The sequence below is a fragment of the Podarcis tiliguerta genome (genome assembly GCF_965153285.1).
Source record: "Podarcis tiliguerta genome assembly, chromosome: 1".
NCBI lineage: Eukaryota > Metazoa > Chordata > Lepidosauria > Squamata > Lacertidae > Podarcis > Podarcis tiliguerta.
Genome location: NC_139534.1, coordinates 753,282 through 767,181, shown reverse-complemented (window position 1 = coordinate 767,181; position 13,900 = coordinate 753,282). Strand labels below are relative to the sequence as shown.

At 42.4% G+C, this 13,900-nt stretch overlaps 1 protein-coding gene across 2 annotated transcripts in view; it reads right to left on the bottom strand.

Annotated features, from left to right (window-relative positions):
- Positions 1-13,900, bottom strand: part of CPS1 (carbamoyl-phosphate synthase 1) — a 196,170-nt gene that overhangs the window by 164,648 nt on the left and 17,622 nt on the right. The window contains exon 1 of one of the 2 annotated variants that reach the window (XM_083399725.1): positions 9,297-9,562. The exons of the other annotated variant lie outside the window; for it this stretch is intronic. Coding sequence (XP_083255851.1) covers positions 9,297-9,422 — 126 coding nt within the window. The 5' untranslated portion in view covers positions 9,423-9,562. Of the gene's footprint in view, positions 1-9,296; positions 9,563-13,900 lie in introns of those variants that run through there. 2 annotated transcript variants of the gene reach the window in all.

The following is a 13,900-nucleotide window of genomic DNA, read 5'->3' as shown; positions in this document are numbered from 1 at the left end:
GAAAACCCGCTAGACGAAAGGGTTTTCCGTTTTGGAGGTGCTTCGCAGGACGAATTTCTCTATGGGCTTGCTTCGCAAGACGAAAATGTCTTGCGATTCCTGGGGGTTTTTTTCCGCTCCCCACCCCCTTTTTCTAAGGCACTAAGCTGCTAATAGCCTTTTAGCAGCTAATCCGCTAATCCCTTAAACCTTTAATAGCCGCTAATAGCCGCTAAACCGCTAATAGCGCTAATCCGCTAATCCGCAAATGGGCTTGCTTCGCAAGACGAAAAAACCGCTAGACGAAGAGACTCACGGAACGGATTCTTTTCGTCTTGCGAGGCACCACTGTAATTCGTTCTGCAAGTTTTTTCATCTTGTTAATTTTTTTGTCTTGTGAAGCACCACTGTGTATTGACGGTTTCCCATAGGAATGCATTGGTGGTTTTTAAAAAAGGCGCAAGACGTTTTCGTCTTGCTAAGCAAGCCCATAGGGAAATCCGACTTGCGAAGCAACTCAGAAAACGAAAAACTCTTTCGTCTTGCGAGTTTTTCGTCTTGAGAGGCATTCGTCTTGCGAGGTACCACTGTATTCACTAGCAACATATACCGTAATTCCGTGTACCTTCCTGGAGGTCCCATGTACCTAGTCGCATTGTCCTCCCCAACATCTGTGTCCCTGAGATGACCACTATAGTAGTTTGATATCTTCCTTGTTCTTAAGATCATAGAAACCATTTGGATGTGGAGAAAGAGCAGACCATTTATGGTATAGCCTAGGAAACCCAGAGCAGCATTCATGGAGATGAGTTTTCACCCGATTATAATTTTCTGGGGGATGAGGAGACCCCACCCACTGTCTTGCAACTAGACTTGTTTGTCTATTCTTGGGTTCCCAAATACAGGCCACTTTCACATACTTCAGGTCAGACATTGTGGCCCTCAGAACAAATAAGAGCACATAGAGGCGCCAACCCACAATCCCATTATGAAAGGAGAACCCCTACAAAAAACATGCTTTTAGATTTTATTTTAAAACTAGTAGGTGATACCCAGACTTTAAAAACTCATCACTTTGGTGAGGTTTCAATTTGCACTTGAAATCCATGTACCGGTATTTTCAATGCCTCTTCCAGCAATCATCATGCCAGAGGAAAACCGCCTCTCTGGGGTGCTCCAGGAGGCGTTTCCACTCGTCTTCTCCCTCTCACCAGTGGTGGGGAAAGCAAGATGCCACCTCTTGTGCTTCTACTGCCTGAGGTGAGTGCTTCACCCTGCCTCATCAGTGGGCCGGCTCTGTTTGCAAAGGCAGCCTTGCAGCCTATCTACAAACAGAGACAGGGAATTCCTGTGGCCTGGATGGGGGCTTCTCTATTTCATCACTTGTCCCTTGCATTGAACACCCTGCTTACAGACATATCCTTTCCCCAAATATAAGAAAGTGTGTACCTTTCCTTTTTTGATCATTCAAAATTCAACCCCTGAAGTAAACATATTCGATTCCAAACACATAATTTGATACAGTATTGTTATTTTAATGAAGCATTCCAGCTCCCCTGCATGTTAATCTATTTTCCACAACATACATTCAAGGGAATAAAAAGTTTTGCAATGGCTGCATGTTGACATGACTATCCAATGAGAGTGATTTTGCTCAGCTCTTGTTTCTTTCAGTGGGGCTTCTTGCAAGATACCCTCTGTGAGGGCATTTGGCCCTCCAACATATTCTTTCAAAATAATTCTTCCACTTGGGGTCACTGAAAACTACGAGGATTACTGAGAATGCTGTTCCATCTGCATTGCCTCTCTGCTTTTAATGAAACAATCTTCTGCCTGCCTCCTTCAAATTTATTGAAAGAACCCTTTTTCGTTGACAGAAATAGTCTTTAAAGCCAGCATTCAATATTTTTCTCTTCCTTTAATTACATTTTTTAGTTTGCTCCTAGGGGGTTTATGGATCTCCAAATCCTTTTCCTTTGCCCAGTTGGCTGTTTTGTTACAAGCTCCCTATTTATTGCTTTGCTCACACAGCTCTTTACATCCCTCACCCCTTAAATTCAGGGTCCTTGGATATGTGTTCAACGATACCAGCTTTAACAGGCTTCTGCACGTTCCTAAAATGCAGTGAAATTTTACAGCAACTGTCACTTTCCTAAAGAACCCCTGTTGAAATGAATATTGTGCTTTATTAAAAGTACTTCCTTCCCAAGGTGTTTGGTAATGCTAGAGAATGGAGAAGGGCACAGTTTTGTTATAGCACCCCTCAAGATAGAGAACTGAGTATCTAGGGCTTAAGGTAGGATTAAAGTGCAGTTATCCAGAGTCATCATATTAACAACATACAAAATCAGAAGGGCTGGATCATCTTTAGCAAGGATAGCCAACAAGGTTCCTTTCAGATATTGGTTGGGCTACAACTCCCATCATCCTTGACCATTGGCCATGCTGGTTGGGGCTGATAACAGTTGTGATCCAAAACATCCGAAGGGCACTATATTTGCTACTCTTCAGGGCTAACTCGGTAGCTACTTGCATAGCTGCCAGCAGTTGAATTTGCTGACAAAATGGCTGATGGTTGACGTGAGCTCCTTCCCTTTCTCACAACACAGGTCACAGGCACAATTCTTACTAGGTCTATGACAAAAGCTAATGGGGAAGGTGTCATAGCAGGCTACAATCAATTGATCACACTGAGTTCAGAATAGTGTCTCCCGTGGAAACCCAGCTTTTGATTCAGATCATGAAATGATAAATTCCTGACACAATTACATAGAGGTATCCAGTAGCCTAACAAAAATGTCAGCTCCCTCCTCCCCAAATGAGCTGCTACCTTGGCTTAGTGCTCATAAATAGACTTGATTTGCGACATTTGATAAACACAGCCCATCCCATTTCAACACATGTCAGGGGCACTTATGTTTGGAAAGGCACAAGCCATAGAACCAAAAACATCTCTTTGTTACCATACCACAACAGATGAGTCAACTAATGACCTCCCAAAAAAAGACTGGATTGCTAACAACTTATTGTGTGTTTTTCAGAGAAGAAAAAATGTCAAGTAAGTGACATTGCAACATGTTGAAACATGTTGGTCACATCAAATATTTTTATGCTGCTCTTTATTTGTTTCGCTCTTGTAATTTTAGACTCTTTGTTGTTTTTCCTGCAGCAGTCTACCCTGCTACCCCTCTGGAAATCATTTCATTCTTTTATGTTATGTGAGCTGCTCAGATAACATGTTATTGGGTAGCCCATATAAATACAGTACAGTAAATAATTATTTTACGAATAACACCATTCTGAGATTTGCAGGGGGCATTCTTTTTGGTACTGACCCTCTCTTCTTTCTGCCAATAAAAATGCAGCTGATTTCCACCCTCTAATGGTCATAGGAATACAATATCAGAGCATTATATTGAATTTTGATGGGTCTTCTTAAGCAGGAAACACATCTTAGCATTGACATTTTTGTTTGACAGAACAGAATGCTACCATTTTCTATTATTCAGGTATTATTGCATGAGTTTCTCACAGTCTTGAGCCAAAGCAAAGTGTAAACAGATAAATGAAAATATACTAATTGGGCTAGACTAATTGCGTACATCAAGGCAAAGCCTAGACCTTCCTCCTTGGTATTGAAACATCTATGTGCAGGAATTAATTATTTATTTTGCATGGAGGTGCGTTTCTGTCATGTGAGCCTCCACTTGTAAACTTAAGTAGAAGAGTTCAGTTACTATTTGCCCACCTTGCTTGAAAATTAGGCTGGGACGTATGAAATCTTCTCCAGCAAGGGGATTTTACTGGAACTAAAACACCACATGGGTTCTAGGAGGCAGGAGGGGCTGAGTTGCCAAGATAGGCCAAGTGAAAAGAGTCAGGGAAGCCAAGATCCAAATCAGCCCATTATAGGAAGACAAGTAGGCCCTCCTGATCTGCATCTATACATCCCATGACTCCCTGGAAACAGTGGTTGGGGACAGAGGGGAGAAAAGCATGATGTGGTGCCATCGTGGAACCATTTACCATCTCCACCAAAAGTAAAAGTAAGTTGGGGAAGAGAAACACGCTGAGGTTGTGTAACATAGCTTGTGTACATACTCCTTTTTACTCCGCATTCAGTGCACTCCTACCGATGGTTTGGGGAGCAGTGTACACACAACATTAGTCACAAACCATGTCTATCCTGTAGATTCTTAGGAGAAGCTGTGTTTTCTCCCAAGCCAGCTTCAATCCAAAAGAACAACCTGGCTGCATTGTAAGTAAGTTCCTCCACTTACCATGTAGTTTGGCCTCAATGGGCAGGAAGTCCAGAGGTTGGAAGGGGGAGGGGCAAAAGAGACTTTAAATCAGCAATGGCCTTTGTAGAAAATCAATAACAATCTTTTATTTTAAAAAATCAGCAACAGCCTGAGATATAGGAACCTAAGTGAAGACAAGGTAGAAAACACATAGGCCTGGAGAAGTAATCTGGGCAAACGCCACAGATTTAACTGTACTGTGTCATTTTCATGGGGGCTGGTGGTCAAGAGGATATCACAGGAAATTCCTAGCATGTGTCATGACCCTGGAGTTCCTGCAATGATGAAGACACAATTTCTGAGGCTGCAGAGTCACAAGCTGAGAGGCGAGACCAGGTTCAGGGCTCTGAAGTTGCTGCTAGAGATCAGAAGACCAGTGAGCCTGGGGCTGGCTGACATTGCCTACAGAACAGCCTCCTGCAGCACCAGGACCCTCAAAGGTACCCTCCTCTGAGGAACCAAATGTCTCCCACCACACCTCAGTGGTCCAGCACTGCAGGGATTGCACGGGGCATGAGGCATGAGGCTACAGTCTCTATCTTCAGGCAAGAGGGTTGGCCCTTTAAGTTCTCCACAAGGGAGTTGAGTCTGGGAGAGGGAGTTTATGGACAGAGGATTAAAAGGACACAGTTGGCTTTTGATCTTTGTCAAAAGCTCCAGGCTGGAGTTGGCTGTCCCCCTGCTGCTCTCAGCTGGTTACAGGGTTGTAGTAAAGTTACTGTTTGTTTAGTAGCTGTTCCTTGGTCAAGCAACGAGAGTGAGGCCTTGTGGGTAACCAACAAGCCACAAGAACCATGGGAAAGAAGTTTTGTCCCTTTAACCCAGACTAACAGGCATCCAGGGTGTGAAAGGTTTATTATGGGAAAGGAAACCCCTGATTTAATGAAAGGTTTGACACCTGGGTCCAAAGTTATGTGCGTTCCCTCAGTGATGTTATCTGTCCTTGATTGCCTGGGAATGTGCATCTGCATAGGCTCCACGGAAAGGGAGGAAACTCCTTTGATTTAGGCTCTGGGCTCTTAATGGGTCCAGCTGCCAGAAGTTAGATTGATTAGCCCGCAAGCCGGTCATTGGCGAATTTAAAAATAATCAAGAGTTATGATTGGTTTTGGGAGTTCTGATGCCACATACAAATTGGGGATAAAAGATCTTGGAAATGGCTGAGAAGGCGAGCTCTGCAATCCGCAAGTCACCCGGCTGCTGATGTTCCAACTAAGTAGCCGTCCTTTCGTCCTTTGTGATGGAGAATTGTGAAAGCCTCTGAATGCGAAACATTGAAAGGACTCTAACTATTCTATCTGTGTCTTAGTCGTGAGTATGTAAGTCAGTTAGATTTCACAATGTTCTTGTTTTCTTGCTTGTAACTTACTAAAGATGTGCCTGCTATTTTAGCATGTTTTCTTATGTTCTTTTAAAATAAATTTTAAGAAAGAATCTGTTTCAGTTTGTGTGCCTTTCCAGGGGAAAAGCTAATTCCTAGCCTTACACTTGGTTGCGCTCTACCGTAGAATTTCTGTCTGCAAATCTGTGGATACAACTTGTGGAGTGGGGGTAACCAGCAATCACGGGGCACAGCCTTCTCCCTGGGTTGTGGCTCTGGGTTCCCCGGAATAAAGGGAGTGGTGGCAGCTTTACCGGTTCTATTTGGTCCTGTTTCTGTAAAACGTAAGCGAGCCTACCAGCCCTGCTCAAGAAACCTGATCTGGCCAGAGAGCAAAGACAGGTGAGAGAGGAGCGAGCGGCTGGGGGCAAGTTTACCACAAGGGTGGTGCTGATAATGCCAAGGTTGCAGATTTGATCCCGCATGGGACAGCTGTGTATTCCTGCATTGCAGGGGGTTGGACTAGATGATCCTCGGGGTCCCTTACAACTTTACAGTTCTATGATTCTATGAAAGCGTGCATTAGTAGCCCTTACTATTCATGAGGCATGCTTGCAATGACACCTCTCCTTCAGCTCATATATTTCTTGACATGTTAGCTGGAGAGACACTAAAGCTGATCTGTGAAGTAGATCCAGATTCAGGCTGTGTAGAAGACATGACTACACTTGCAAACGACCTGTCACAACACATTTAGGAACTTGTTACAGTGCTCAGCACTTTCTTTCAGCCAGGAAATCATAGCTCAGCTTGATCAGCCTTTGTAATCCTATTCCCACACAGCTCACAGCCCCCTTGGTGTCACTATCCATCGTTTCTGTCTCTTCTGATATTCCAAAAGGTTAGAAAGGAGCAAGGCAGTCTAAATAATGCAAGAGACCATCGTGTATTATGAATATGGACCCAGTGAGGCAAACGCAATTGCAGCAGGCAGTGTTAGAAACTGAGAGTAACTTCTGGCTATACTTTTTGTGAAAGAAAACTGATAATGCAAGCAGCTGACATGTGAGCAGTGCAACGTTAGAACAGCTAGTACACAAGATTGCCCCCTTCTCTGCTGTGAGCTGGAAAAAAAATCATAGTTTGCAATGTTTCTTCATGGAAGTGGAGCCACAATCTTGTGTAAGTTTGCAGCTCCTGTGTTGCACTACTCATATGTAGGTGAAGGATATCCTTCCGTCCTATTTCCACAAGTGTGTGTAAAGGTAAAGGTAAAGGGACCCCTGACAGTTAAGTCGAGTTGCGAACGACTCTGGGGTTGTGGCGCTCATCTCACTTTACAGGCCGAGGGAGCCGGCATTTGTCCGCAGACAGTTTTTCCATGTCATGTGGCCGCATGACTGAGCCGCTTCTGGCACAATGGAATACCGACACCAGAGCAGAGCACGGAAACACCATTTTCCTTCCCGCCAGAGCAGAACCTATTAATCTACTTGCACTTTTTTTGGTGTGCTTTCAAACTGCTAGGTTGGCAGGAGCTGGGACCGAGCAACAGGCATGTAGAGAGGGAGGGCAAAGAGGTGCCCTGCTTCTGGTCTATTTCCCTTCACCAGTATTTTTTAAATGTGCAATACATGGTGTGCATAAATGCATTCCAGCAGGACTGGGTCTCTATTCTCTGTCTGGTCTATTCCCACATCTCCTGGTGGGGTGAGGCCCTGCCAGACTCCAGCTGTAAAGACGGTTCCTGTTGTTTAAAGTGCCTAGAGATCATCGAGGTGGGGTGTTTTTAAGGAATTGTTGATGCTGTCAAGATTTAGTTTCAGGGATGCACTATTTTTGCTGTTACCTGCATTATTTTCTTACATATTTTTCACTGTTGGGACTTAATTTTGAATTATCAGTGGATTGTTTAATATTCTACATTTATTAATATTAAATGTTTTCATTAGCCTGTTGTTTATGTAACTATTTAAATTCTGTTATGCCTTCTAATTACTGATAGTGAATTGTTAGTGAATTGTAAATAGGTTGTCTTATGTAAACTTTAGATGCTGTTGCCACTTTGACCATGGTTTACCATGGAAAAGCAGCACATATGTAATGATATAAGAGTGTTTAGCACAGGTGTATATGAGACCATATGTTCAAGTACATGTGTGTTTGTGTGTGTGTTGTTCATGGTCAGTGGACAGGGGATGTTACAGATCCATTCATTGGCATCCTCCCTATCACTGCAAATTACCACATTCCAACTTGTCCCCACTGATTACCCACAGTTAACTAATGGTGTTGGTTGTTGCTTTATACTAAGAGGATAGGAAAAACAGAAGACACGCTAGTTCTCTGTTCATACAGCAGCAGATAGCAGGAACAGCCAACAGAGGCTAACCGCAAAATAACACAAAGACCCGAGGAATAAGCAGCCATGGAAAGTCTGCACACTTTCCACCAATCCCTAAAACCAAGTCACTTGCCCTTCCTCTGAATTCAGTCTGTACTAGATAAATAAATCTGGGAAGCACCCTTATATCAACACCTCCGCAACAATTCTTACACCTGGCCCCTGGCTCCTGATGTACATCTTCCTCCAACAATGGGGAATTTAAAAAGAAAATATGTGAAGATTCATCTTTCTCCCAGGCTTTCATGACTGTATTATTGATGGTCTCGGCATATGATTTCATTGGCTAATTGCTTATATAGCCCACCCTATTCGTTTTAAACTATTTTTAATATTGCATCTTTTAATTGCTACCAGCACACTGGGAACATTAGTTTTGGGAAGTTCAAGCCCTTCACCAATTCAGATTGAAGATGGCTGAATCATATGCCGTCATATAAGGTTCCGGTAAGTGCACAGAAAGGAAGCAGTATGCAAGGAGGATGGCTTGGCAACTGCCCAGTGGACTTTGGATGCTGGAACCATCTGTGCTGTCCCTTTAACTCTGCTTTGGCTGGGATAATCAAACAGGCTTAAAGTCCTCCTAAATGCTGTGCTATGCTTATGCATTTAGGTAGCCAGCTGCTATACTGGTTGTGATGATTCAAAAAATGGTTTTGAGGTTTCTTTCTTTGTAAATATATTACAAAGTATATTATCTTTTTAGCACATTCTAAATCACCCTGTGGTCTCTAGTTATTTTTTAATAAATGAAATAAATAATAAATAGTGCAACCAGAGAAACACAGAGCCTATAGAAGCAGGCATTCTTCCACTGCGCCAATTGATAGCACAGTGTGTAAATGCATCACAAAAGTTACTGCTGAAGACCCGTGTGTGAAAAAGGAAGTGCTACTCCTGATGTCCAGTATTCCTGTATTGTTCTTAAGAAGTGGCTTCAGATTAAACAAGCGGGTATTTTTGTGCTTCTGTAGCAACAACCTGCTAGTTCACCCAAACACTTCCCAGGGTTATTTAGAGACCTCTGCATATTTAACAAGATTTGTGAACCTTCACAGTCCTGCATAATTTATCCTATAAATCAGGGTACACGCAAGAAATATCTGCTATGTCAACAATTCTGCAGTCAACAGGCTCTAATAAATTGGAACTTGGAACCCTAGTTTTACTCAAAGATTTGTTTGGACCCACACAAGGTTATCTGGTCAGCTATTTCTTAGCATGTTAGTTACAGACTCAGGTAAAGAGAGAGAGAGAATTAATCAATTAGATGATGTGAAGTTGTAATTACCTTCATACTCAGTGATCGGATACCAATTCTTGAAAAATATCGGCTATGCTGAGCATTCCTATGGAAAACACCAAATCCCCCCCTCACCATTTTCACCATTTTGCAAGTTGTCAAAATTCTTGTCATCTTGGGGAAAGTGGCAAAATAAAAATTATCTTCTTAAGGTGGATAGAGACTACCCACCATGTATATGGAGGCAAAGTTATATGGGCGGTTGGTCTATTGACTCAGCTGGCAGCTTTTGCTTTGCATTTTCATTCATTCTTCCATTAAAAGGTTTCAGCTTGACTCCACCCTCTCTGCTCCTCCTTAGAGGAGTGTCTGACACAATTCTTGGAGAGATAAAAGGGTGTCCTGAAGATGCGTCCTAGGCCAAGCAGAAGCAACACTCCTTCTGCTGGAAAGCACCAGGGAACTGCAAGGGACTATCTGTCCCGCTGCCCTGGATTAGGCTAGCTGTGTAAATTTGTGAAATCAGAAGACAAGGAAGTTCCACTTAATGTTAGTCATGCTGATTAGAGACAATTTACAACTGGCACTTACTACAGACTGTAGATTATGTTAGATAGAAAACATTTTGCTATATTGGCTAGTTCCAAAGAGTCTGTCTGGCTACAGCATTACATAGCAAGGTCTACTTTTTCTTTTATTGTTTTACTAGAGTCCACATCCTTCAACAATGTGTGTTAAGTCAGCAAAGTAAGAGTGCATAGACAGAATCGTTAAGGCAGAGCTCATTTGTGTCTTGAGCATGCATTCTTTGGCTAAGAGAATTAAAATTGTATTGCTGGTATATACCAAGAAGAACCTTTTCCAACATTTTTGCAAAGATCCCAGCTGCCCAATACATGATCTTGTGGAAGCTGACCAGTTGTCCACTGGTGGACCACTGTCTACTTTCTGCATACCTTTGTTCTGCTGTGATGAAGAAACAGAACCACATTGGTTCCCATTAATTTCTGTGGGACAATGTATACAACCTGCAATCTGGTACACAGCTGAATATACAAAAACTATGAAGATGCCCTATACCAAATTAGACCATTAGTTCATCTAAGCCTCAGTACTGTCTACACTAACTGGCAGCGGCTCTGCAAGGTTTCTCCCAGCCCTACCTGGAGATGGCGAGGATTCAACCTGGAACCTTGGCATGCAAAGCAGATGCTCTACCACTGAACTATGGCCCTTCCCCATTGCCTCATTCCACAAACTGAGATCACCAATACCAACAGTTTCCCTGAGTGCATTCCTGTACTTTCTCAAACCTAGGTAGATATTTTTCTAGGTAAATATGCTTTTATTGGGCACATCAAATAAATCTGTGCAAATATACCAATTTTATATTATATTGGTATATCTGGATCCAGAGACAGACAAGCAGAACTCCACACAGCGGGCCTTTTCTGCACCACCCTGAATATATTCCCTTGTGCTCCCCCCAAAAGCCTCTCTTTAAGGTTGAGGAATCCTCTGGTTTTCCCCTCCTGCAAGTCATTTGTAAATAAAAGTCATTAGAAATAAAGAGCACAGCAATGCAAAAGTGAAAACATCTTCATAAATAAAAGGTCATCACACAAACACACCCAATATAATCAAGAGTAGAAGCATCCGCATCCCAAACACTTTGGCAGCTTCTGCATACAGTTAATATGGAGCCAGTCATAGATCTGATAATGTTCTTATTTGAATTTGCCAATAAATAGGTAGGAATTTCAAAGTTTGACCAAGGAGATCTCCTCTTAAGAAACTAATGGAAAAAGCATGCAGTTAGCTTCTTCAGAAATTGAGTATTTGAGAAAAAAAGCTGTATCTTCCACAACACACTCCGGTCCACTCAGAATTGGGAGGCAAAAGAGATACATATTCCTACACTGCCCATCAATTGCAGAGAGCAATGGCACACATTGCATTTTGAGCAACATCAACACTTTCCTAACAGTGAAATTAAATAAGTCCACTTGACAGACCTCAAGTTCATGTTTTTTTCACATACAAGAAAGGGGGAAATATGTATTATAATAACAGCTAGCATGTTATTGGAACTGGAACTGGAGTTAGACTTCAACTTCCATCCACTCCAACTAGAGTGGCCTTGAGGCAGGAATGATGGGAGATGTGGCCTACAACTTCTGGAGGCAACATATTGGTACACCAGAATTCCTACAAGTGGAGCAAGGAGAGTCATACTTAGGGGCAAGACCAGATCGCTAACCCAGTGAGTAGCATAGCAACCACAACGGGTGTACCGTGGCCCTCCTTCCTATTCTGCAACTCCAGAATTGTGGAGAAGGGGGCAATATATTTCCAAAGCTCTCTCCCCCCACCCCCTTTTTTAAATTTAAGGACATCTGCACTTGCTTCCCAGCCTCCCCCTTTGTGCTTCAGTCTGGAAACATCTGCTTCAGAACTCCTCCCACCTTCTCCCCACTGACAAATAAAAAAATAAAGATTAAAAAGGAAGGGGTACCAAAAACAGGCCAATTGAGAACTGGGTGTGTTCATTGGGCAAGGAACATTGGCTGAGGTGGGGGACCAAGGAACAGTGACATAGTGTGGGTTGCCAACACCTGGCGCAGGAAAGCCACTGACACTGCGAGTGACACACACACCCTGAATCAAGATTTGTAGGCACTAAAAAAACTTTAGATTGTTCCAGGGCACAGTATGAATTCCATTAAAAACAACAACATGGGGGGACCTCCAGAAACAGCCCCAAAAGAAATCAATGACACAGAATGTTGAACAAGTAAGGCGGCAGAACAGAACTGGGGGTGGGGTGGAGGCATAGCTGTCAACGTTTCCCTTTTTTTAAGGGAAATTCCCTTATTCCGAATAGGATTCCTTGCAAGAAAAGGGGAAAGTTGACAGCTATGGGTGGAGGTATGGAATCAAAATCATCTAACCTCTCAGCGACATTTGTGCCAGCAAATCAGGATGAAAGCTCAATAAACCGGTTGCATGGAAGTGACTAAAGAGGGGACAAAATCCAACCAAATTCACGCAAACAGTTTAGAAGTTTAAGTGGAGAGCATATATGCATATAACAGTAGTAGAATGAAACACTGACATTGCAAGCAGTATACAATATGCATGATACAAGGAATATTAGTGTAATTTTCATACAGGAGATGTGGGAATAGTAGATATGTTCCTCTAAAACATTAATTAAAAGGTCACTCACGAAATACCATATTCTTATGTAACATAAATTTAAATCAGAAGGCATATTTTCTGGTCTAGTAACAAGAAAAATGACTCTCATAAATATTCTGGCACTAAAATGACATGCTAGTTAGAGCTACTGTGGATCAGTAATAATGTTCATGAATTGGTGCTTCTGGTTTCTTGTTTTGACCCCACCAAGTCTTCTCTGATTTTTTTTAAAAAATTGGGCCACTATTCTCTTTTAAACATATGATGATGCTAATGCATTTTACGTTCATGTGACAATTAGTGATCTGCTCCAATTTTAGTCTACACTTATAAATAATGGTGTACATTGAAAGAAAATCTCGTGCAAGAGAATGGCTTGAAGTAGGAGAAAAATCTCTTTGTTGCTCTTGGGTCCTGCAGACTTTGGGAACCTCCATTTAGCACCATTTTCTCCCATTTTTGGCAATGAAGAAGAAGTGTTTGGATTTGATATCCCGCTTTATCACTACCCTAGGGAGTCTCAAAGTGGCTAACAATCTCCTTTCCCTTCCTCCCCCACAACAAACACTCTGTGAGGTGAGTGGGGCTGAGAGACTTCAGAGAAGTGTGACTGGCCCAAGGTCACCCAGCAGCTGCATGTGGAGGAGTGGAGACGCGAATCCAGTTCCCCAGATTACGAATCTACCGCTCTTAACCACTGCACCACACTGGCTCTCCAGTGTAGCCATGCCGCCTTTTAAAAGAAACTATATAGGAAATAAAATTGTATTATTATTAACAATACATAACAAATAAATGTACCTTTGAGAATGTGCAGACTTTACAACTGTAGGTGTATTTCCACTCTGAAAGAAGGTGTATGACTCCCAGTGAAGATGGGAAAAGCTCCAATTAGCCCTCCTGTTTCTATTTTTTAAAAGTTAAGCACTCTTTGAGTGGGGATAAAGCATTCTGCACATGCTCAGGGGTACATTTGTTGAGTATATGATGTTACCTCATATACAGTTTATTTAAAGAAGGATTAGGGCCAAAGATGAAGGAGTGTTGCTAAACAGAGAGAGCCAAGGAAGGAGGGTGTGTCTATCAGAACACCTTCCCTCACAATATTATGAGAGCAAAAGCCCAAACTTGTTCTGAAAGCTTACAGCTGAATATAGTATTCCTATGCCACCACCAAAGACTCCAGCTCTACTATACTCTGCTAACAAATATTAAATAAATATAGTATGGGTGCTGGGTGTACTCAGAGCTCCTATTCTCCCCCTCTCTGCTCCTATATTCTTCTTTTTCGTTCACTTCATCCACTTTAAGAAGAAACACTTTGTTGTAGGAATTAGCCTGATGATCCCACCGTTTTGCACATGGGGTTGATTTTGCTGTGTGAACATGCAATTTACACATGCTAAGAAACTTCAGCAACTTTCAGCTTCTTAGCATGTGTAAACACAGAG